The 22,006-nt window shown below is 41.0% G+C and overlaps 1 protein-coding gene across 1 annotated transcript in view; it reads right to left on the bottom strand.

Moving 5' to 3' along the window:
* Positions 1-550: 550 nt before the first annotated feature.
* The window catches only part of LOC128318847 (uncharacterized), a 27,875-nt gene continuing 6,419 nt past the window's right edge, over positions 551-22,006 (bottom strand). The window contains exon 2 of the mRNA XM_053236915.1: positions 551-8,331. Within this exon, the coding sequence (XP_053092890.1) occupies positions 7,408-8,259 (852 nt within the window). The 5' untranslated portion in view covers positions 8,260-8,331 and the 3' untranslated portion in view covers positions 551-7,407. The remainder of the gene's footprint in view (positions 8,332-22,006) is intronic.

The raw sequence follows: 22,006 nt of genomic DNA, 5'->3' as shown, positions 1-22,006 counted from the left end.
CTGCAGTGGCTCTGCCTGTCCGTTACACAAGCCCCGCATCTGTACCAGGCTGGCCTGAGGACAAGGCAACAGACATGGGTGGGGAACTTAACATTGCAGATGGAGAACCCAGCTCTAAGCTACAAGATGGCCCATTGGCTGCTGAAGCCGTAGCTACTATATCAGAGGATGCTAATAATTCAGAAGTGGTGGGGGTACCACCACTAGGAACCTGTGACAGTACAGACCCGAGCCCATTAGTGGAAGCATCCACTGAAATTAAGAAAGGCTCATTCAAATTAGTTTATTTTTTAAATTAGTTTAAAATATTGTCTTGTTCAGCAATATCATAATCAGAGTTTGACAAATTCTCTAACAACTCCTGGGAGTTCCTCAGCTGGCGAATCAGATGTTTCAACAGGTTACTGCCAAGAATAAGATCGTCATCCTGTCCATTAACTACCAAAGTCGGAATGATAACGTAAAAGCTATTCAAATTCAATTCAAAAGCTTTATTGTCTATCCCAAATAGGGTAGAAAATTGTCTTTAGACAAAAGGCTCAACACACAAACAATACAAATAATCATCACAACAACACTTTACATTACATACATCACTTCACAACTATAATAATACATAAAAAATTCATTTTAAGATCCTATTTAAAATACCAATCGCAGTTGGGATAAAGGTTGTCTTATACTTGGCCCTTTTCACTAAAGGCACTTTATACCGTCTGCCAGAGGGAAGTAACTTGAAAGAACTATACAGGGGATGAGACGAGTCTCCCACAATAACAGAGGCTTTCCTTTTTAATGCCACAGTAAAGAGATCAGGGAGAGGTGTTTGTCTCTCACCAAGTATTTTACTCGCCACATTTATAATCCTTAAAAGTTTGTTTTTGCTTTTCACAGAAAGAGAGTTAAACCAGGATACAATATTAAAAGTAAGAACAGATTTGATAAGTGATTTATATACAACCATCAAAACGTCCTTTTCAATGTTAAAACTCCTCAGTTTTCTCAATTAGCCTAAACGTTGATAAGCCTTTTTAAAAACATTGTCTGAATGCTTAACAAATGAAAATTGGGAGTCAATCTCTGTACCTAAAAATTTAAAAGATCCCACCTGTTCAACTTCCTCTCCATTAATTAACACAGGTTCACAAAGTGCTCGTACATTGTTCACCCCACAACACATTTCTTTAGTTTTATTAATATTAAGCTGCAAAGAACTCTCCTCTGTCCAAACTGTGATAAAATTAACAAAATTGAGGTAAGTATTTAATGACTGAATATCCTTTACACATCCCACCAGTGCCATATCGTCTGCATATTTTATAAGCGTCAATTTATCGTTATCACAGGTCACTTCGTTTGTATAAATAGAAAATAGAATTGGTGATAAAACACACCCCTGTGGAAGGCCAATGTTTAAAACCACATTCTCCGACTTTTTGCCATTCACCAATACATGCTGCGGACAGTCCCGTAAAAAAACTGTTAATCCATAAGATAAGGGTTTGGTGCACCTGCAACTCCTCCAGCTGCCTCAAAAGAATATTTATGTTCACAGTATTAAAAGCAGAAGAAAAATCCATAGAGCCGAATAGGTGGTAGCACCAAAACAACTCAACCCTATTAAAGAAATCTAAAAACAATCTAGAGCCAAAGAGCTCACACAAGGGCAAGACACAACTCAAAATTTGGCAAAAACAAAACAAAATGGGAACAAATGATTAAAAACAAACCAACAAAAAGGAAAAAAACAATATCAATAATGATAATACAATAAAAAAAAGCCAAGAAAGCAAAGTGAAACAAAACAGAAACAAAACAGCAGTGCTGCCTGAAGAGCGGGACAGAACTGACGGTAATCTTCGTCACCCCGACAATGAGCACACAGCTGAATATGCAATCGAGCCTAGTCAAAACAAACCAACATTACTACAAAAACAAAAGTCATTCAACTCAACTAAGCGATAAAAAAGATCACCTACCAAAGTAGTAAATGTCAATTAATGATGTTTATGTGAGCAACAGCCGGTATGCCAAAGATACAAATTCGCACAAACAGTCATTAGGCCTACCACTAATCCTAACCAGAACTCAATAATTTACCTCGACAAACCTGGGAGCAAGCAGCCTATCATCAGCGGTGTGTTTTGTTAAAACACACGACATCTCCAAATTACACTACAATCAAGTAGAAATAAGTATTATTACTTAAAACAAACACTAAATGACACAAAGCCACCCCATTAACAAACATACCTCTTCGGTAGTGCTTAAACGGAAAGGGCTGATCCTCGACCATAACGCATCCCAAGTGGCATAGACAGATGCTTAAATACCCCAATAGCAGAAGCTCATAGGCCATCCATCCACAATATAATTACAACACCAAAAAACAAAACATTGTTACCACACTCAACTACATTCTACCTTCTGCTTTTTAAATCATCACCCGATAAACTAAGACTAATAAACCACACCAATCAACTCCAAGGTCGAAAAAAGCAGATGTACTAGATACAGGACCTGGGGTAAAAACTGCCCATATTACCCTCCCCACTGCTCATGGGAGGTAGTGGACATTAGAATATTGTCCTGCAGTGGCTCTGCCTGTCCGTTACACAAGCCCTGCATCTGTACCAGGCTGGCCTGAGGACAAGGCAACAGACATGGGTGGGGAACTTAACATTGCAGATGGAGAACCCAGCTCTAAGCTACAAGATGGCCCATTGGCTGCTGAAGCCGTAGCTACTATATCAGAGGATGCTAATAATTCAGAAGTGGTGGGGGTACCACCACTAGGAACCTGTGACAGTACAGACCCGAGCCCATTAGAGGAAGCATCCACTGAAATTAAGAAAGCCTCATTCAAATTAGTTTATTTTTTAAATTAGTTTAAAATATTGTCTTGTTCAGCAATATCATAATCAGAGTTTGACACATTCTCTAACAACTCCTGGGAGTTCCTCAGCTGGCGAATCAGATGTTTCAACAGGTTACTGCCAAGAATAAGATCGTCATCCTGTCCATTAACTACCAAAGTCGGAATGATAACGTAAAAGCTGCTCTTTAGACAAAAGGCTCAACACACAAACAATACAAATAACCATCACAACAACACTTTACATTACATACATCACTTCACAACTATAATAATACATAAAAAATTCATTTTAAGATCCTATTTAAAATACCAATCGCAGTTGGGATAAAGGTCGTCTTATACTTGGCCCTTTTCACTAAAGGCACTTTATACCGTCTGCCAGAGGGAAGTAACTTGAAAGAACTATACAGGGGATGAGACGAGTCTCCCACAGTAACAGAGGCTTTCCTTTTTAATGCCACAGTAAAGAGATCAGGGAGAGGTGTTTGTCTCTCACCAAGTATTTTACTCGCCACATTTATAATCCTTAAAAGTTTGTTTTTGCTTTTCACAGAAAGAGAGTTAAACCAGGATACAATATTAAAAGTAAGAACAGATTCGATAAGTGATTTATATACAACCATCAAAACGTCCTTTTCAATGTTAAAACTCCTCAGTTTTCTCAATTAGCCTAAACGTTGATAAGTCTTTTTAAAAACATTGTCTGAATGCTTATCAAATGAAAATTGGGAGTCAATCTCTGTACCTAAAAATTTAAAAGATCCTACCTGTTCAACCTCCTCTCCATTAATTAACACAGGTTCACAAAGTGCTCGTACATTGTTCACCCCACAACACATTTCTTTAGTTTTATTAATATTAAGCTGCAAAGAACTCTCCTCTGTCCAAACTGTGATAAAATTAACAAAATTGAGGTAAGTATCTAATGACTGAATATCCTTTACACATCCCACCAGTGCCATATCATCTGCATATTTTATAAGCGTCAATTTATCGTTATCACAGGTCACTTCGTTTGTATAAATAGAAAATAGAATTGGTGATAAAACACACCCCTGTGGAAGGCCAATGTTTAAAACCACATTCTCCGACTTTTTGCCATTCACCAATACATGCTGCGGACAGTCCCGTAAAAAACTGTTAATCCATAAGATAAGGGTTTGGTGCACCTGCAACTCCTCCAGCTGCCTCAAAAGAATATTTATGTTCACAGTATTAAAAGCGGAAGAAAAATCCATAAATAAAATCCTAACTCAACAATCTGCCGCATCCAAGTATTTTCCAACCTTATCCATCAGAGTGAGGGTGGCATCTTCAACTATACACCCAACTCTGTAAGCAAACTGCAAAGGATCCAGTTTCCCAGTCAATTCTTGGGAGAGTTGTTGACGAACTACTCTCTCCATGCACTTACATTTACATTTACATTTATGGCATTTGGCAGACGCCCTTATCCAGAGCGACTTACAATAGTGCTTTGAAGTCTATCCAAAAATACATTCTGATACTGGCTCGGTAGGTCTTACAAAGCACAGATGTTAAAGCCACTGGTCTGTAGTCTATAAGATCCTTAGCATGTGCCTTTTTTGGCAGTGGAATAATGGTACTCTCTTTCCAGGGCTGAGGTACAACATTACAGTCAAATGACAACTGAAAAAGCTGTGTTAACACTCCCTTCAGCTGTGTTGCACATTCTCTCAGCACCTTCCGCTTTATTCCATCAGGCCCCATTGTCTTTTGGGGTTTAACTCATAATAAAACCTCTTCCACTGTCTTTTCCTCTATTATTATAGGGAGAAACACAGGATGCCCTGTTGGAGTCCATTTCTCATCAGAATTATTATTAAAACGAGCTTAAAACTGATTCAATTCAGAAGCAAAACAGGCAGAATCAGGACACTGAATATTATTATGCTTCTGATTCCTCCCCATCATACTGTTTAGGCCTTGCCAGGCCAACTGTGCATTACTCATTTTAAACTTTTCCTCAACCTTCCGTTTATACTGCAGTTTAGCCTCCTTAATTTTTTGCTTTAATTCTTTTTGCAAGAGTTTAACACCATGTTTATCTCCATTTAAAAAAGCTATTTTTTAAAGATTCAAACAGTGTTTAAGATCCTTTGTGACCCAAGGTTTGTTATTTGTTATTAGGGTATCATTTTACACGTTTCACAGGAATAACACTGTGTACACAAAAATCCACATACCCAGATATAGAAGCATTTAACATATCCAACATCATTTCCACAGTCCTTTAAAAATACATTCCAATCTGTACCTTCGAAACATCCTTTTAGTGTTTCAATGGAATCAAAGTCCCATACCTGAATAGACCTGGTTTCCTGGTTTCTTTAGTTTTTGCTTATACTGAGGCAAGAGAAGAACAGCATTATGATCAGATTGACCCAGAGGGAGACGTACCTTAGAGATGTAAGCACCAGGTATATTTACATAGCACAGATCCAATGTTTTATCCAGTCTAGTGGCAGATGTGACATATTGCTCCAGATTCGGCAGAAATGTAGTGACGTCACATCGATTAAAATCTCCAAGCAGAAACACTGGCTGATCTCCAACTCCGTTTACAATGTTATTAAAAGTGTCTGCAATGCTTTTAGCATCGAGCATAAAATCAGGTCCCGGAACATACACCAATATCACTGTAAATTGGGTAAATTCTCGTGGAAGATAATGTGGACGAAAGGAAACCACCATGATTTCATAGTGTTTTGAACACTGGGTTTCCCTCAACGTAAAGTTAGTCGCCCATCTATTATTTACAGCCATGCAAAGCCCCCCACCAACAGTTTTCTGCGTTTTAAGAATATCTCAATCAAACCGAATCAAAGTAAAACCATCCAAATGAAAGTCCACTGTTTCCTGAGAGAGCCAAGTCTCGGTAAAACAAAAAAGGCTTGTGCAACTATAATCCTCATCATATCTGATCAATGCAAAAAAAGTTTATTCCTCAGAGATCTGACATTTGATAAGATGATGGCAGGTAAGGGCAGCCTGTGTCCTCAAGCCAAAGCCTGTATTTGGCCAAATACAGGCTTCTGCTTGAGGACACACACCAAATGCATGCCCTGCTTTGCAACAAAAAAACAGAGATGATTTGCCCTACAGTGAAAATGAGTGGTGTAACATCCCCACACACCTCACAAGGCAATGTTGGCCTGACTCTGTTCTTCTGAAGCTTAAAGTTTTGCCACCCTGCACTACTCTGGCTTTGCAGTGGTTTCAATCCCAAAACACGCTCCAACATGGTCAGGATTCCCTCCATGGTTTCACCAGACTTGTGTGACAGAGCTGATGAGCTGACAATTTCAGGTGTAACATTTGGCTTACGCTCCACAATAGTGGACCGAACAGCAACTTCCTGCTTCAAAAAAGTAATGGCCAGCGATGTCAAGTCAAGTCAAGTGGAGTTTATTGTCAATTCAACCATATATAGCCAGTTAGTACATACTGAAATGAAACAACGTTTCTCCAGGACCAAGGTGGTACATAAGACAAACACCGAACAACACAGAACTATAAGGGACTACATAAATTTATACATAAAGTGCACAAGTGCAAACATGCAGACAGCACAAGACAGTACAATGACTACTGGGATAGACAATGGGCTCAGTAAGTCCCAGTGCAGCGCCGACCAGCACACAGTTCTATTAGAAAGTGAATCCAGTGACAATAGTGCAAAGAGTACAATATAAGCTGCTGTAGGTGTAAACATAAGAAGTAGCAGCCTATGTACAGTATAATAAATATTTGTAGCAGCATAATGTAATGTGCAAAGAATTGCAAAGAGGATGGAGGATGCACAGTTGTGTGTGTGTGTGTTCTTTCAGTCCAGTTTCTGAGTATTGAGGAGTCTGATGGCTTGGGGGAAGAAACTGTTGCACAGTCTGGTCGTGAGGACCCGAATGCTTCGGTACCGTTTGCCAGACGGCAGGAGGGTGAGGAGTGTGTGTGGGGTGTGTGGGGTCGTCCACAATGCTGGTAGCTTTGCGGATGCAGCGTGTGGTGTAAATGTCTATGATGGAGGGTAGAAAGACCCCAATGATCTTCTCAGCTGTCCTCACTATCCACTGAAGGGTCTTGCAATCCGAGACGGTGCAATTCCCAAACCAGGCAGTGATGCAGCTGTACAGGATGCTCTCGGTAGTCCCTCTGTAGAACATGTTGAGGATGGTGGGTGGGAGATGTGCTTTCCTCAGTCTTCTCAGAAAGTCCAGGCACTGCTGGGCTTTCTTGGTCATGGAACTGGTGTTGAGCGACCAGGTGAGGTTCTCCGCCAGGTGAACACCAAGAAATTTGGTGCTCTTGACGATCTCCACGGAGTAGCTGCCGATGTGCAGTGGAGAGTGGTCACTCTTTGCTCTTCTGAAGTCAACAACCATCTCTTTAGTTTTGTCCACATTTAGAGACAGGTTGTTGGCTCTGCACCAGTCCGTTAGCCGCTGCACCTCCTCCCTGTATGCTGACTCATCGTTCTTGCTGATGAGACCCACCACAGTTGTGAGTCATCAGGGTGAACAGCAGCGGACTGAGCACGCAGCCCTGGGGGCCCCAGTGCTCAGTGTGCTGGTGTTGGAGATGCTGTTCCCGATCCGGACTGACTGAGGTCTCCCGGTCAGGAAGTCCAGGATCCAGTTGCAGAGGGAGGTGTTCAGGCCCAGCAGATTCAGCTTACCAATCAGGTGCTGAGGAATGATTGTGTTGAATGCTGAACTGAAGTCTATGAACAGCATTCGAACATGTATATCGTTATTGTCCAGGTGGGTGAGGGCCAGATGGAGGGTGGTGGTGATGGCGTTGTCTGTTGAGCAGTTGGGGCAGTAAGCGAATTGCAGAGGGTCAAGTGAGGGGGGCAGCATGGTCTTGATGTGCCTCATGACGAGCCTCTCGAAGCACTTCATGATGATGGGTGTAAGTGCAACAGGATGGTAGTCGTTGAGGCAGGACACTGAAGACTTCTTCGGCATGGGGACGATGGTGGTGGCCTTGAAGCATGTCGGAACGACGCCGCGGCTCAGGGAGATGTTGAAGATGTCGGTGGGAACATCCACCAGCTGGTCTGCACATCCTCTGAGCACTCTGCCAGGAATGTTGTCTGGTCCAGCAGCCTTCCGCAGGTTGACTCCGTGTAGAGTCTTCCTCACATCGGCCGTGGTTAGGCACAACACCTGGTCCTTGGGAGAAGGAGTGTTCTTCCTTGCCATTACAACATTCTGCGCCTCAAACCGAGCGTAGAAGTTGTTCAGCACATCTGGGAGGTAGGCATCACTGTCACAGGCAGGTGGTGATGTTCTATAGTTTGTGATAGCCTGGATGCCCTGCCACATGCGCCGCATGTCTCGACAGACCGAGAACAGCATTGATTCTCTCTACCTTACTCTTCTCATCTTGCATGAACATCAGCTGCTGTCCACTGCTCCACAGGTCTTCACCTAAAAATAAGAGAAAGCTCAAGGTATCTAATAAACAGTATCTAATAAACATCACAGTAAGCTCACAGGATGGATCATCGACCATTTTGCTTTGTTTCATTTTCATTTTGCAAATTCTCTCAAGGGCACAATCAAATCTGCCTCTCCCAACTGATGGCATGGGAGTAAACATGAATAACCCTCTACCTTTCCCAAAATCATTCCCTGATGCAGAAAAGTACAGTATGTAAAAATACAACCCACCCCTCTTGTAAAACTAATTATATGACCCCTCTTGTCAAACTAATTATGAAATGTCACTGAATTGAAAAAACAATCTGAGCGATAATCACCCCTTCAATAAAGAAAACACATTAGCCACTCAGTCAATTAAGCAATGGTGTTACTGTGACACTAGTGGGAATATTAGTCATGTAAACATAAGACACCCCCCCCCCTAATTTTGAGTTTAATTCTCATCCATGCTAATTTTTCATGTTGGTTTGAAATTGTTTATTTTTAGTTACTTCTTGTAGTCCACTTATGTATAAACTGTATTGATGCCCTTTGCTCTAACATTTAGAGTAACAGTGTTACATACAACCTTTAGGGGGAGCTCTATACTGTAGCGTTGTGTTTATTACTGCAGGTGAAACAGTGATGAGTAGGTGGCAGACAAAAAAAGCTTCACTAATGGTTCTTTTCATTATTACCTAAACAGGTAAGATTAACAAACTGCATTAAATATTGTGTTGTGTATAATATCTGTTGATACATCTCAGTTGAATTCTTGCTGTTCTGTCTTGTGTATGTGTGCAAATGCAGTGTATTGTCACTCGAGCAAGATGTGAAGAATCAGAGCTAATTGAAACTTAGCATATGCGATCCTTTTGGTTTATTCCTGCATCGAAGAGAGCATTTTGTAAGAATATGTGATTTCTTCATGTTATTTTTGTTTATTAAGTGAGCCTGGTTCAGAGAATGCAAATTATAGATTCTATCGCCACATGTGCAAGTCAAATAGTGATCGCCATTTTGTCATGTGTAACGCACATCTCCGCTATGTGTCTGTGATACTGGACAGACACGATAATTGAACAAATAGAGCTGAAAAGGTGGATATTTAATGGTAATGGCATAAGGTAATTTCAGATGATCCATGTTGTTTCAGAATCGTACTGTCATGTTGAAATAACAACAGTGGATGCGATCAAAGAGTTAATATGGAGAGACTGTAATTAAAGTTAACTGTAATTTGCCTGTTAAAATGTTGTTCTCTTTATTGTTCATTGTGTTGAAAGAATATATTAAGTGTCTCCATGCACTCCCTCTGGTGACGAAATTCAGTACTGAGCCACACAGCTCCAGACCCCGACTCACACGTCACCCATGGCACGACCTCCTCCAGAAATTCTCAAAGATTTGCCTAAAGTAGTCAGTGAGCTTTCTTTTGTTGTTTTAATAGCAGTTAGTTTATCTGCAGTAAACATGCAGTCTAGTGTAGTGCTGGTTTTATTCTGTTCTGTTCTTTAGTAGTGTCCACGTTCTCTCTCCTAGGTAAGACTCATCCCCCTGATGGTGTCTTCGACCTCATGTTGAGTAACTTCTGGGAAGCAGCAAAGCAGGATTGAAATATGAGACTGCGGGTCAGCAGTTGGGGCAGACAAGGAGGAGAGAACATAAAAAGAGGAGTGAATTTTGTCAATTTTGGTTTTTAAAAGAGGTCATAAAATCGTTGCATTGTTCTTCTGTAGCTCCTGTGAGTGGAGCAATTTGAGGTTTAAGGAGTTGATTTATGGTGGAGAACAACTGTTTGGAATTGCCAGAACTATTTTGAATAATATTTGAATAGTACTGTGACCATGCTTCTTTGATGGACTTCAAATAAGCTTTTTGGTGGTCCCGATAGGCCAGCTTGTAAACAGTAAGTTCAGAAGCATTATACCGCCGCTCAATGGCACATCCAGCTGCTTTCATTTTCCGCAGATCACTTGTGAACCAGGGAGCTGAGCGAGAAAACGCAATTGTCCTAACTTTAACGGTGCATGAAGATCCAAAATGCTGCACAGTATCTTATTATAAGATTCCACAGATTCAGTGACTGATGAGACATTTACAGAATGAAGATGCTGAAGGCTTAAGGTCAAGTTTTCTGTGTTAATGTTTTTCAGATTTCTGAAACGTATTTCACGTTTGGGCTTGATGTGGGAAGACAGAAAAGGCAGCTCGACGGAGATGACCTTATGGTCAGATACAGATCATACACAAATGGTGCATTTAAAAGGGGAGACTCGGTAATGACCAAATCAAGAATGTTCCCCTTAGTGTGTGTAGGAACATCAACATGTTGCCTGAGGTTTAACCAATCCAATAACTGCAGGAATTCTGTAGCAAGATGGCAAGAGGGGTTGTTGACATGAATGTTAAAATCTCCAAGTATTATTATATTGGAAGAGGTTGTGCAGAAAGTTAAAAGAAAATTGTATAGCTCTGAGATGAAGCATGCATTTAGTTTGGGTGGCAGGTAGATTAATAGTACTGTCATTGTGAAAGGGGGCTTACAATTAAATGCCAAACATTCAAAGGAAGACAGCTCAGGGAGGGCCAGAGGGGACAGATCTAGGTGACTGCGGTAGATGACAGCCAGGCCACCACCACGGCCAGTGCTACGAGCTTTTTGTAAATAACAGTAACCAGGAGGACAGGTCTCATTTAAAACAGAAAAAACATCTGGTTGATGCCAGGTTTCTGTGAGGCACATTATGTCCAAACTTTTGTCCCAAATATGATCATGTATGAAGCAGGATTTGTTTGTGAGGGATTGTGTATTAAACAGTTCAATTTTAATTTTAGATGAAGCAGTGAATCTCCTTACTGGCCGAAGTAGGCTGAAATCCACTCCACGTTTTCTGTCTGGCTCCATGTGTGGCACTGTTGCAGTATCTCCAGTGCTACTAATCCACAGATTATCAGTCCTCTGATGACGTGGAAGAGATGCTACAGGGCGCACAGCTGCCCAAACGGAAGGTATTTCGTTACCAGACCGGGAGTAAGCAAACTTTCGCCGAGAGCTTCTGTGGATATACTGGGGACGACGTAGGAGTCCAAGTTCTTTAATGACTGATATACATGATGGAATGTTATGGTTGTTATATTCTATCAGTTGAGTGGCCGAGCAGTTCATTATGCCAGTCACACGGGCTCCACGTCTGTTGTTAGTCGCTAGCCACAGGGGCAGTATACAAAGAACAGAGAAAGGGAAGAAATCGGCACCAAAAAATCATCCGTGATGTGGCTGGAGAAATCGAGAGCAGAAGAGATAAATCATAGTGAGCACCAAAAGGAGATGTAAGCGCTGGGAATGCAGGCAGAGCCAGGAAAAGCTGCAGCCGGTTAGCTGCACAGCTAACCGCAGGCAATTGCTATTAATGAGCCAAGTAGAGTCAACTGAGTCGGTAAAATCCGTATAACAGACCGCAAATGTTATATAGAAGTAGCGCCATTAGTTCTAACGTTGTATTGCTATTTTAACAGTTAAAACTCGAGTGGAGAAGCCGCGAACAGACAACGCCAGTGTCCTCTCGAACCCGCATCATTTGAAAAAAAAAAAAAAAAAAAAAAATATATATATATATATATAAAAATTATAAAAATTTATAAAAAGCTCCTACTCTTACACAACTCCTACTTTTTACTAAGATTTTTGTACACTTAAGTCAAAGCCTAAAACTATTCTTAAGAGCATTTCTGAGAGGTTTTATACATACAGCCCCAGAGCATAATCAGAGAAGGTCCAGAAAAATAAGAAGTGGGAGTACCAGGAAAATTAGACAATTATCAAACAGAAATTAAGAAGAGATTGCACAAAAAAGAGATTGCGGAGATTGAAAGACAAAGATTTCTACTGTTTCATAACATACTCATTAGCCATCTGAGGAAGAAGTACAGCTCAGAAAGCTTTAAAAACAAACATGTGTATGATAGAGTGCTGTCCACTAAACTGAAGAAATACATGCTCATATCTACAGCCAAACAAGCTGTGGGCATCTCACAAAGACATTAAAAGAAAAATTTAAATGACACACATCTTATATTCTCCTCTAAGAGCAATGTCAATAGCTGCACAAGTGAGATTCTGAAAATGGTAACAAACCCAGGATTGAAGAAGATGTGTCATCATGGAGCCCTCACCTCTTGCAGAGATCATCAAGACCCTCACTGGCATCCACCAGATGCAACATCAGGCCCTCCTCAGGCTGCACAGATAGCAGGAACAGCACTTCCAGGCCCTTCTCCAAGCCCAGACAGAGAAATGGCAGGTGCTGCAGAGCCTGGTCCGGGCAGCAGGTACTCCAGCAGTGGCCACGCTGTCCACCGCAGCATCATGCTCCACAAGATGAGACCGCAGGATGACCCAGAAGCTTTTGTGAAGCTTTTTGAGCGTGTCGCAGCCACTTGGGGATGGTCAGAGTCACAGTGGGTGGTCCGCTACTTTCGGGGGAAGCCCAGCTCGTGGCCCAACAGCTTCCAGTCATGAATCTACTGGAGTACCTGGACCTTTGCTTTTCCATGTAGCTCATCATAATCCTATGGTGGAGCATTTAGGTCAAGAGAAAACACTGAACCGTCTCATGGCCCATTTCTATTGGCCAGGCATTTACAGCAATGTTCGCTGGTGGTGTTTGGCATGTCACAAATGTCAGCTGGTGAATCTGCCTGCCTCTCCAAAAGTGCCATTGTGCTCCCCTCCATTAATTGAGGTCCCATTTGAAAAAATTTGGCTCGACCTCATCGGGCCATTGGAATGGACTGCATGGGGGCATTGCTTTGTACTAGTCCTAGCACACAGTGTTGCGGAGTCACTCTTCAAAATAATCTCCCAAGTCAGAATCCTGAAAGAGATTCTGACTGATCAGGGCACCATGTTCATGTTACACACCCTTCGAGAACTTTATGAATTATTAATTAAATCAATTTGTACCAGCATGTACCATCCACAAAAAGATGGCCTGGTCAAACAATTTAATCAAACTGCTGAAAAATATGATTTGGACATTCCTGAGCTGCCGGTGATCCAGACCTCCCCCCCTTCACTCTGGACCTGTCCACCGGCAATGCTTCATACTGCCACGAAAACGCTTCAGCTGTTTTCCATGGACTACACCAACTCACATTGTGCTCACACACACGCACACTACAGTGTAAACCCATATGAGGATGGGTTCTCTGTTGAGCCTGGTTCCTCTCAAGGTTTCTTCCTATCACCATCTCAGGGAGTTTTTCCTTGCCACCGTCGCCCTGCTTGCTCATCAGAGACGGCACACACACACACTTCACTTTTGTTTGTGTAAAGCTGCTTTGAGACAATGACCTTTGTAAAAAGCGCTATACAAATAAAAATGAATTGAATTGAATTGAATTACACGATGGTGCTCGGAATTGGGATAAGTTGCTCGAACTCCTGTTATTTGCAGTATGAGACATCTCGCAAGCCTCTACAGGGTTCTCCCTGTTTGAATTGCTATATGGGTGCAAGCCATGGTGTCTTAGAAGTCCTCAGAGAAAACTGGGAGCAGGGCCCTTCTGAGAATAAAAATGAATTTCAGTACATTCTTTAGCTGAAAGCAAAACTCCACACACTGTTGCAATTAATGCAAGAGAATTTGAAGCAGACACAAGAATGTCAAATGGACAGAGATGAGATGACAGATGATCACAGTGTCAAAATCAGGTGTCCAAAATCTTTTTTTTCATTAGTGATGGACCAACAATGCAAAATAGGGGAAAGAAGAATTGATTTTTACTCATCCATTGCAGATGGACTTTATTGCAGTCAATTGGAATCGTCTTAAAGCAGGCCATGGGAAGGGTCTGGAAAAAGGAGTTGGAGCAATTATCAAGTGAACTGCAGGTTCTCAGGTGACCAGGAGTATTAACATTCCAAATGCTCTAGTCCTTTTTGATACCCTTCTGCCATTGTCCAAAATAAGGCTGCTCTTCTCTTGTGGAAGAGAAGGAGATTTGGGAAGTAGCCTCTCTCATTCCACATGATCTCCCATCAAGTTATCAGCACCAGCGATGGCACAATTCAATTTTCTAAATGTCAGATTGAGACTGTTCAATGTTCATTTTAAAGAGATCATTCTGTGAATATCCTGGAGAAGTGGTCATTGATGAAGGTGATTCAGCATGCAGTTTTCTTTCCTAACTTTTGCTAATGTTTTCTGTATCAATCCAAGCCTGTTTGTTGTGGTTTGTGAGAAGAAGTGTACATTTTTGTAGAATGACCCATATAAGTTAGCTCACTTATCTGGAGGAGAAACAGCTGCATAGTCAAGGTTTGCAGCAGGAGCCCGGCCTACACACACTGCTAGCATTTCTGACTTTATCCCACACACACTGGTAGTTTTTCTGACTTTGTGCCACACACACTGGTAGCTTTTCTGACTTTATCCCACACACACTGCTAGTTTTTCTGACTTAATTAGTTTAACTGACTTAGAAATTTAATATAAACAGATTAATTGACCACATCATCAAGCTGAACAGATAGAATCAGTTGTAACCAGTAAAACTGAAAGATCAGTGAAGTGAGAGCAAGATTTACATGAAGACAGCTGAGTGATCCTCTTTCTCCCAGAAGAGAGCAGCACTTTCACCAGATGTTCAACTTCCTGCAGCCAAACTCACTGAAGCACAACACACAGCACTGAATCTACAGCTACACACACTCTCTCATCACACTGATAATGACTATTAACTCTAATAAAAGAACACACAATGTCCAAAATGAAGCTTTATTTCAGCAGAGCAAAACTACAGGAAGAGCAACAGGACAGTGAAGAGAGTAAAGACAGAAATGTCAGCATTGTGTAGAACTGAAACTCTATTGTAGATGGATGTGTAAGCAGCTCAGTGTTAAATTCTATCTTGGAGCTGAGAGTCTTCACTCTGGCTCTTGCTGAACGTGACCGGATGATTGACGCCGACATGGGAGACCGTACAGACAAACTCCTCCCCCTTTTCCCAGAGTGCTTTGCTGAGTTGATTGCATCATCCACAGACCTTTGCTCTGTATGCAAACTGCAGGGGATCCAGCAGGGGGTCTGTAATAGCCTTCAGGGGGGGTTAGGAACAGGTGTTCCAAGACTTTCCTGATCACAGAGGTAAGTACGACTGGCCTGTAGTCAATTCAGTCCTGTAATGTTTGACTTTTTGGTAACTGGAATGATGATAGAGGTCTTGAAGCATGTAGGAACAGAGCGAAGTTCCAAAGATTTGTTGAAGAAGGCTATTAAAACTGGTGCTTATTGTTCACAGCAATGCTTTAGGTTGGAAAGTCAGACTAGATCTGGGCCTGGAGCTTTTCTCAACTTTTGTCTCTTGAAGAGCCCGTAGACGTCCTGCTCGTTGATGATGAAATGAGCAGAGGGGAGTGAGGTGAAAGCCAATTTTGTTGAGAGCCAGGTTGGGTGGGGGGGTTTGTTAGTTGGGGTTGTGGGCGGGGCTTGGACTGGGCACAGGAGTGTTAATTGTATTTTCAAATGTACAATAGAACTTATACAGGTTGTTGGTGAGCTGGCAGTCATTCAGGAGAAGGGGATTTCTTCTCACCTTGTAGTTGGTAATCTCCTGGAGGCCTTTCCAGAATGATGTTGCATTGTTAGCAGCAATGTGGCTTCTCTGAGCATTTTCTCTTTGCTGCTTTCATCCCTTTCTCCAGCCTGTACTTGGCCTCTTTGTAGAAAATTCTGTCCCTACTGTGGAATGCTGCCTCTTTTTCCCTACAAAGCTGCCTGAGTTCAGCTGAAAACCACAGTTTTTCATTGCTGTGTCTCACCAGTTCTTTAGATGAAATACAGCTGTCTTCGCAGAAGTCTGTCATCTCCTTGAAAACAGTCCAATTTGTGGATTCAAAGCAGCCCTGAAGCTTTTCAATGTCTCCAGCTCTTCTGATGCGATGACAGGTTTGTTAGTGGGCCAAGCAGCAAAGGTGGATAGGCACCCCTTAGTGAATGCTTTCCTATTATTATTATTATTATTATTATTATTATTGTTATAATACTTCCTATAGAATGCTTTGTGCACTTTTTATGAAATTTGGCACAGGGAGAGAGGACAGTCTCAGCTACCTTCACAGCAATTTTGGTGTATGCCACTCAAGCGTCACCAATAGGGCAAATTTGGTAACATATGTTTACAATAATAACTCCTCAATAGAATGTTGTAGAAATGTGATTCCAATTTCCTCTGATTCTTTGGGTCAAGCCACGTTCATCAGACACTATGATGTTACTTTCTGCAATATTCAATATTCCAAGTTTAAAAAAAATAATTTCTCATCTTCTTCTACAAACTTTGTTCCATCATCACCAAATTTGAATCACAGCATCATCATACTATACTCAGAAAATAAGTTTCTTTGACTTTTGGTATATGAGATGGTTTGTCCATAACACAAACGAATTTGATGGAAAAGCTGCCAAACAGGAAGTGAAGGCATATATCAGCAACAGGGTGACGTATTCTGACCATACTTTGGAGGGAACTGAAAAACCTCACGATAAGGGTCTAACAGAAGGTGTGTCTATATTCACCTCTAGGTGGTGCTGTAATTAACAAATTTGTAAAATTGCTTGTATCTTTTGAACTACTCACCATTTAATCAAGATTCTTATTCCTATTGATTCCCTTGAATGTTGTGAGTTTAAGGAAGTTGTGATTTCTAAACAGGAAGTCAGCCATTTAAGGTTCCGAGTGTTGGTGATCAAAGGAATTTGTGAATTTGGCAGAAACCTGCCTCTCCTTTGTCTCCTTGTCTGGTTAAGCAGAGCCAGGGCACTCGTTGTTAGAATTTCCAAAAACTCTGATGCTTCTTGAATAAACTCCAGAATAATACCAGGTGGAGTGCTCTCCTTGAGCAGCAATAAGTTTTCCCTGCCCCAAGTTAGTTTTCCATGCCATAGACAATATTAACAAACAAAAACACACACAACAGTTAGGAGCAACAGATCGTTTGTTGCCATTCGTGGTGCCATCTCAACTTAACATTTTAACCAGCACTGTCACAGTACTGTGATGAAGCTTAATTCCTGACTGATACATTTCATGAATGTTATTGCTATGTAGGTATGAGCATAACCGCTATGCTAAAACCTTTTCTAGAATCTTGGAGATAAAGGAGAGGTTTGATATTGGCCTACAGTCGAACAGCTGACAAGGGCTGAGGTCAGATTTTTTTAATCAGGGGTTTGATAACTGCTAGTTTAAAGGATTTAGGTGCAAAGCCAATACAACACACAGACACACACACAGGCACACAGCTCTGCACAGCTCAGCTCTCACTCTCCTGAGGCTCTCATCTCTCACCTCTTTAACAAAATTATTTTTGTTGATAATTCTGTTTTCTCCTGTTTATGGCTAGTTAGAGAGTGAGGCTAGAGTTTTGTTGTTTTTGTTTTCTTTTTGAAAAGTTAAGAAGTTTACTTCTCCCGGTAGTTAGGAACCTTTTTTGTTTGTTATTTCGGCCTTGTCCCTTCTTGACGTTTTGTCACTTCCTTTTATGTTAATTGTAAATAAACATTTGATTTTTGTTATTGCTTAAACTGGTGTTATTACTGGCTGGGTCAGGAGAGGAGATCTCCAGATTCTTTTCTTTTCTGTTCTTTATTACTTTTTTGTTACTTTTCTTCCCCAACCCTAGACGAGAGGAAACGTAACAATGTGGATAACTACCTTTGTGAGTAAATACCTGGCTGCCACTATATACTTAACTAGTGCTGCTTCTGACCCTAAAGGCCTAGCTAATTTCACTTGCCATAAAATAAAGTCTGCTATAGAGCCCACAGGTGCAGGCTCATCCTTACCACTCATTCTCCTGATTAAACCCTCCATTTCTGAACTACCACGCACCTGCTGCCACATACCCCCACAGCCTGACTCAGGATGTGGAACCATCTGGCCTGCCTGCCAGTCACTGCCAGCAGGTATTTGGGAGCATCCCCATGCACAGACCTCACCTTCACCCGGCAAGCTCTATCCAATGGTGCACCTTGAACCAGGGGGATGAGTGAGAGTGATAGAGAGAGAAAAGAGGGGGGCTATCTGACATACACTATATTGCCAAAAGTTTTGGGACACCCCTCCAAATCAATGAATTCGGGTGTTCCAATCACTTCCATGGCCACAGGTGTATAAAATCAAGCACCTAGGCATGCAGACTGCTTCTCCAAACATTTGTGAAAGAATGGGTCGCTCTCTGGAGCTCATTGAATTCAAGCGTGGTACCGTGATAGGTTGCCACCTGTGCAATAAATCCATTCATGAAATTTCTTCACCACTAAATATTCCACGGTCAACTGTTAGTGGTATTATAACAAAGTGGAAGAAATTGGGAACAACAGCAACTCAGCCACGAAGTGGTCGGCCACTTAAAATCACAGAGCGGGGTCAGCGCATGCTGAGGCACACAGTGCACAGAAGTCGCCAACTTTCTGCAGAGTCAATTGCTACAGACCTCCAAACTTTGTATGGTTTTCAGATTAGCTCAAGAACAGTGCATAGAGAGCTTCATGGAATGAGTTTCCATGGCCGAGCAGCTGCATCCAAGCCTTACATCACCAAGTGCAATGCAAAGCGTCGGATGCAGTGGTGTAAAGCACGCCGCCACTGGACTCTAGAGCAGCGGAGACGTGTTCTCTGGAGTGACGAATCACGCTTCTCTGTCTGGCCATCCGATGGACGAGTCTGGGTTTGGCAGTTGCCAGGAGAACGGTACTTGCCTCACTGCATTGTGCCGAGTGTAAAGTTTGGTGGAGGAGGGATTATGGTGTGGGGTTGTTTTTCAGGGGTTGGGCTTGGTCCCTTAGTTTCAGTGAAAGGAACTCTTAATGCTTCAGCATACCAAGACATTTTGGACAATTTCATGCTCCCAACTTTGTGGGAACAGTTTGTGGATGGCCCCTTCCTGTTCCAACATGACTGCGCACCAGTGCACAAAGCAAGGTCCATAAAGACATGAGGGCCTTTCGCACCACATAGTACCTGAACTAACTGTGGAACTACCCACTTTTTGGCGTTTTCGCACCTCCGGAACTGGGTGTGATTTTAGTACCGGACTGCCTTTTTCGAGAACCAAATTAGCTCCTACTCCGGAGCAGGGTCTGACCAGCTCAACTGGTACTATCCGTGACGTAAGTAGACGTTGATTGGCCAAAAACACCCTCACCCACCATGATTTAAAACACTGTGTAAACATACTGTAGTGTCAACTTATTTCGCAAGTATGGAGAACAGCGACAGATGGACGTGAGACACAACAAAAACACAGCTCCGATCACAGTGTCCTCCATCCTCTGGTTGTTTACGTTGTTCTTCTTTGTTTCCGTTGTTGAACGCCGCGCACAAATGACGTCACTGTCGATCGGCTTACGTCACTTCCTAGTGCCCACTGTCGGTGCGAATGCAACCCTTTAAACGGTACTGCGAAATAGTTCGCGCAAAATTGCCCAGTACTTTAGTACTGCAAATTTACTGCTGGAACTAAAGTGGTGCGAAAGGCCCTATGGATGAGCGAGTTTGGTGTGGAGGAACTTGACTGGCCTGCACAGAGTCCTGACCTCAACCCGATAGAACACCTTTGGGATGAATTAGAGCTGAGACTGCAAGCCAGGCCTTCTCGTCCTACATCAGTGCCTGAGCTCACAAATGCGCTTCTAGAAGAATGGTCAAAAATTCCCATAAACACACCCTAAACCTTGTCGAAAGCCTTCCCAGAAGAGTTGAAGCTGTTAAAGGGTGGGCCAACTCCATATTAAACCCTATGGATTAAGAATGGGATGTCATTAAAGTTCATGTGCATGTAAAGGCAGATGTCCCAAAACTTTTGGCAATATAGTGTAGATGGCCTCTGCTTTAGTTTTTTTGTCTTTAGTCAAAAAACCCCAAAACCTTTCTTCAAGAAAATTAAAATGTGACAGAAAGAAAAAAAAATACAACAAATTAAAATGATATCATAAAATTATCAATGAAAATAAAAAAAACGGTATAGTTTAAACACTGACACAGGTGAGAAACTCCTAGCAAACGATTGGAAAACAGAAACTACCATCAAGATCTGTGAATTAAAGAATATTCATTATTTGAATTAAAATGATGTTTAATTTATTCTTCATAGTTTTTGTTTGTTTTTTTTTTGTTTTCTTTTTTCAGGGATGAAACAATTGTTTCATGTTCGCTTTAGTGGCCTCTGTATTGCGGCTTAAGCACATATTGGCCTGTTGGTATTCAAAATTGTTTTTGCTGCAAAAAGGGCATGAAATAATTTGACTGACTTCACTTTATAATATAGAGCATAGATGGACTTAATGAAAACTTATAAGAGGTGAATTTAGCTGAATAATTGATGCATAATAATTTGCCAAACAAGGTCTTTACGCTTTGTAAAAATGAATTGCACATTTACTACACAATAGTTCTCTAATTGTGAACCACACAAGTGTTTATAAATAAAATTTAATTTATATTAAATAAAATATTTGAGTGCCTAATTTTGGCTTTATTGAACAAAGAACGGGACCTTAATTAACCTCTATGTGTTTCTTAATCCAAAGAATATAGTATGATCCATTAAATTAAAACAGTTTTCACAAAAAAAGTGTTTATATCAATTATGCAGGGTCTAAAGCTAATATTATTTGATTTTTTTTAATGGAGTACATATGGACTCTTACAGGCCCACTGCAAAATGAAAAACAAACAAACAAACAAACAAAATTTTATATATATATATATATATATATATATATATATATATATATATATATATATATATATATATATAATATGGTACATTCTAATATGGACATTATGAGCCTAGAATAGATCCTTGTGGAACACCAAACTTTTGTACACACAGAGAAGTCACCATTCAATTTCCAAACTGATAATGATCTGTCAAATATAACCTGTGCCAGGAAAGAGCTTTTAGAACATTTATAGTCATTCTAAGGCTACTTTTTTGTCTTGTAGGAATAACACATTTCATATTTTGGCTGCATCTTTGATGATACTATGCAGTTTTAGTGATGTTAGGTACATAGGAATCAATAATGAAAAAGCTCCAAGTTTCTAAACTGTAGTTTATGGTATGAATAGGCATCAAGCTCTTACGTGAAATCATAATCCTTATTACAAGCAGACATGGTATGCAACATCAGAATTTGTTTTATTGCCAAGATTTTATGTAGCCATATTCCATTTGACGTAGCTGTGCCACTGACTAGTACAACTGTGCATCATCAGCATAAAAGTCAACATTGTTTACAAATTCCATGTCTAAGTGGCTTATGCTCATAAATTGGCAATGCCATGCAAATTAAGATCTCAAACCACATGAGAAAGTCTATCATGTTTTCAACCCTGCCATTATAATAAATGCTTAAAGACCTTTTACAAGAAATGTTTGGTATTCTTAGACAAACAGCTATCCTTTGACTTCTAAGAAATCCTCTCTGTAATAGATTTAGCAGGATGTGGTTTTGTATATATGTATAGACACAAAAATGTCTTTTCCTGTTCTTTGTGGTCATGTTGTTTTGCTAGTTTTCAAAGCCATGTGAGAGTTTTACTTTAGGATGACTTTTATGCAACAGCATAGCTATTTCACCACACATTCTCAAAATCATAGATCAGCATT

Source organism: Pangasianodon hypophthalmus, chromosome 9 (genome assembly GCF_027358585.1).
Source record: "Pangasianodon hypophthalmus isolate fPanHyp1 chromosome 9, fPanHyp1.pri, whole genome shotgun sequence".
Taxonomy (NCBI): domain Eukaryota; kingdom Metazoa; phylum Chordata; class Actinopteri; order Siluriformes; family Pangasiidae; genus Pangasianodon; species Pangasianodon hypophthalmus.
This window is presented reverse-complemented; position numbering and strand designations above follow the sequence as displayed.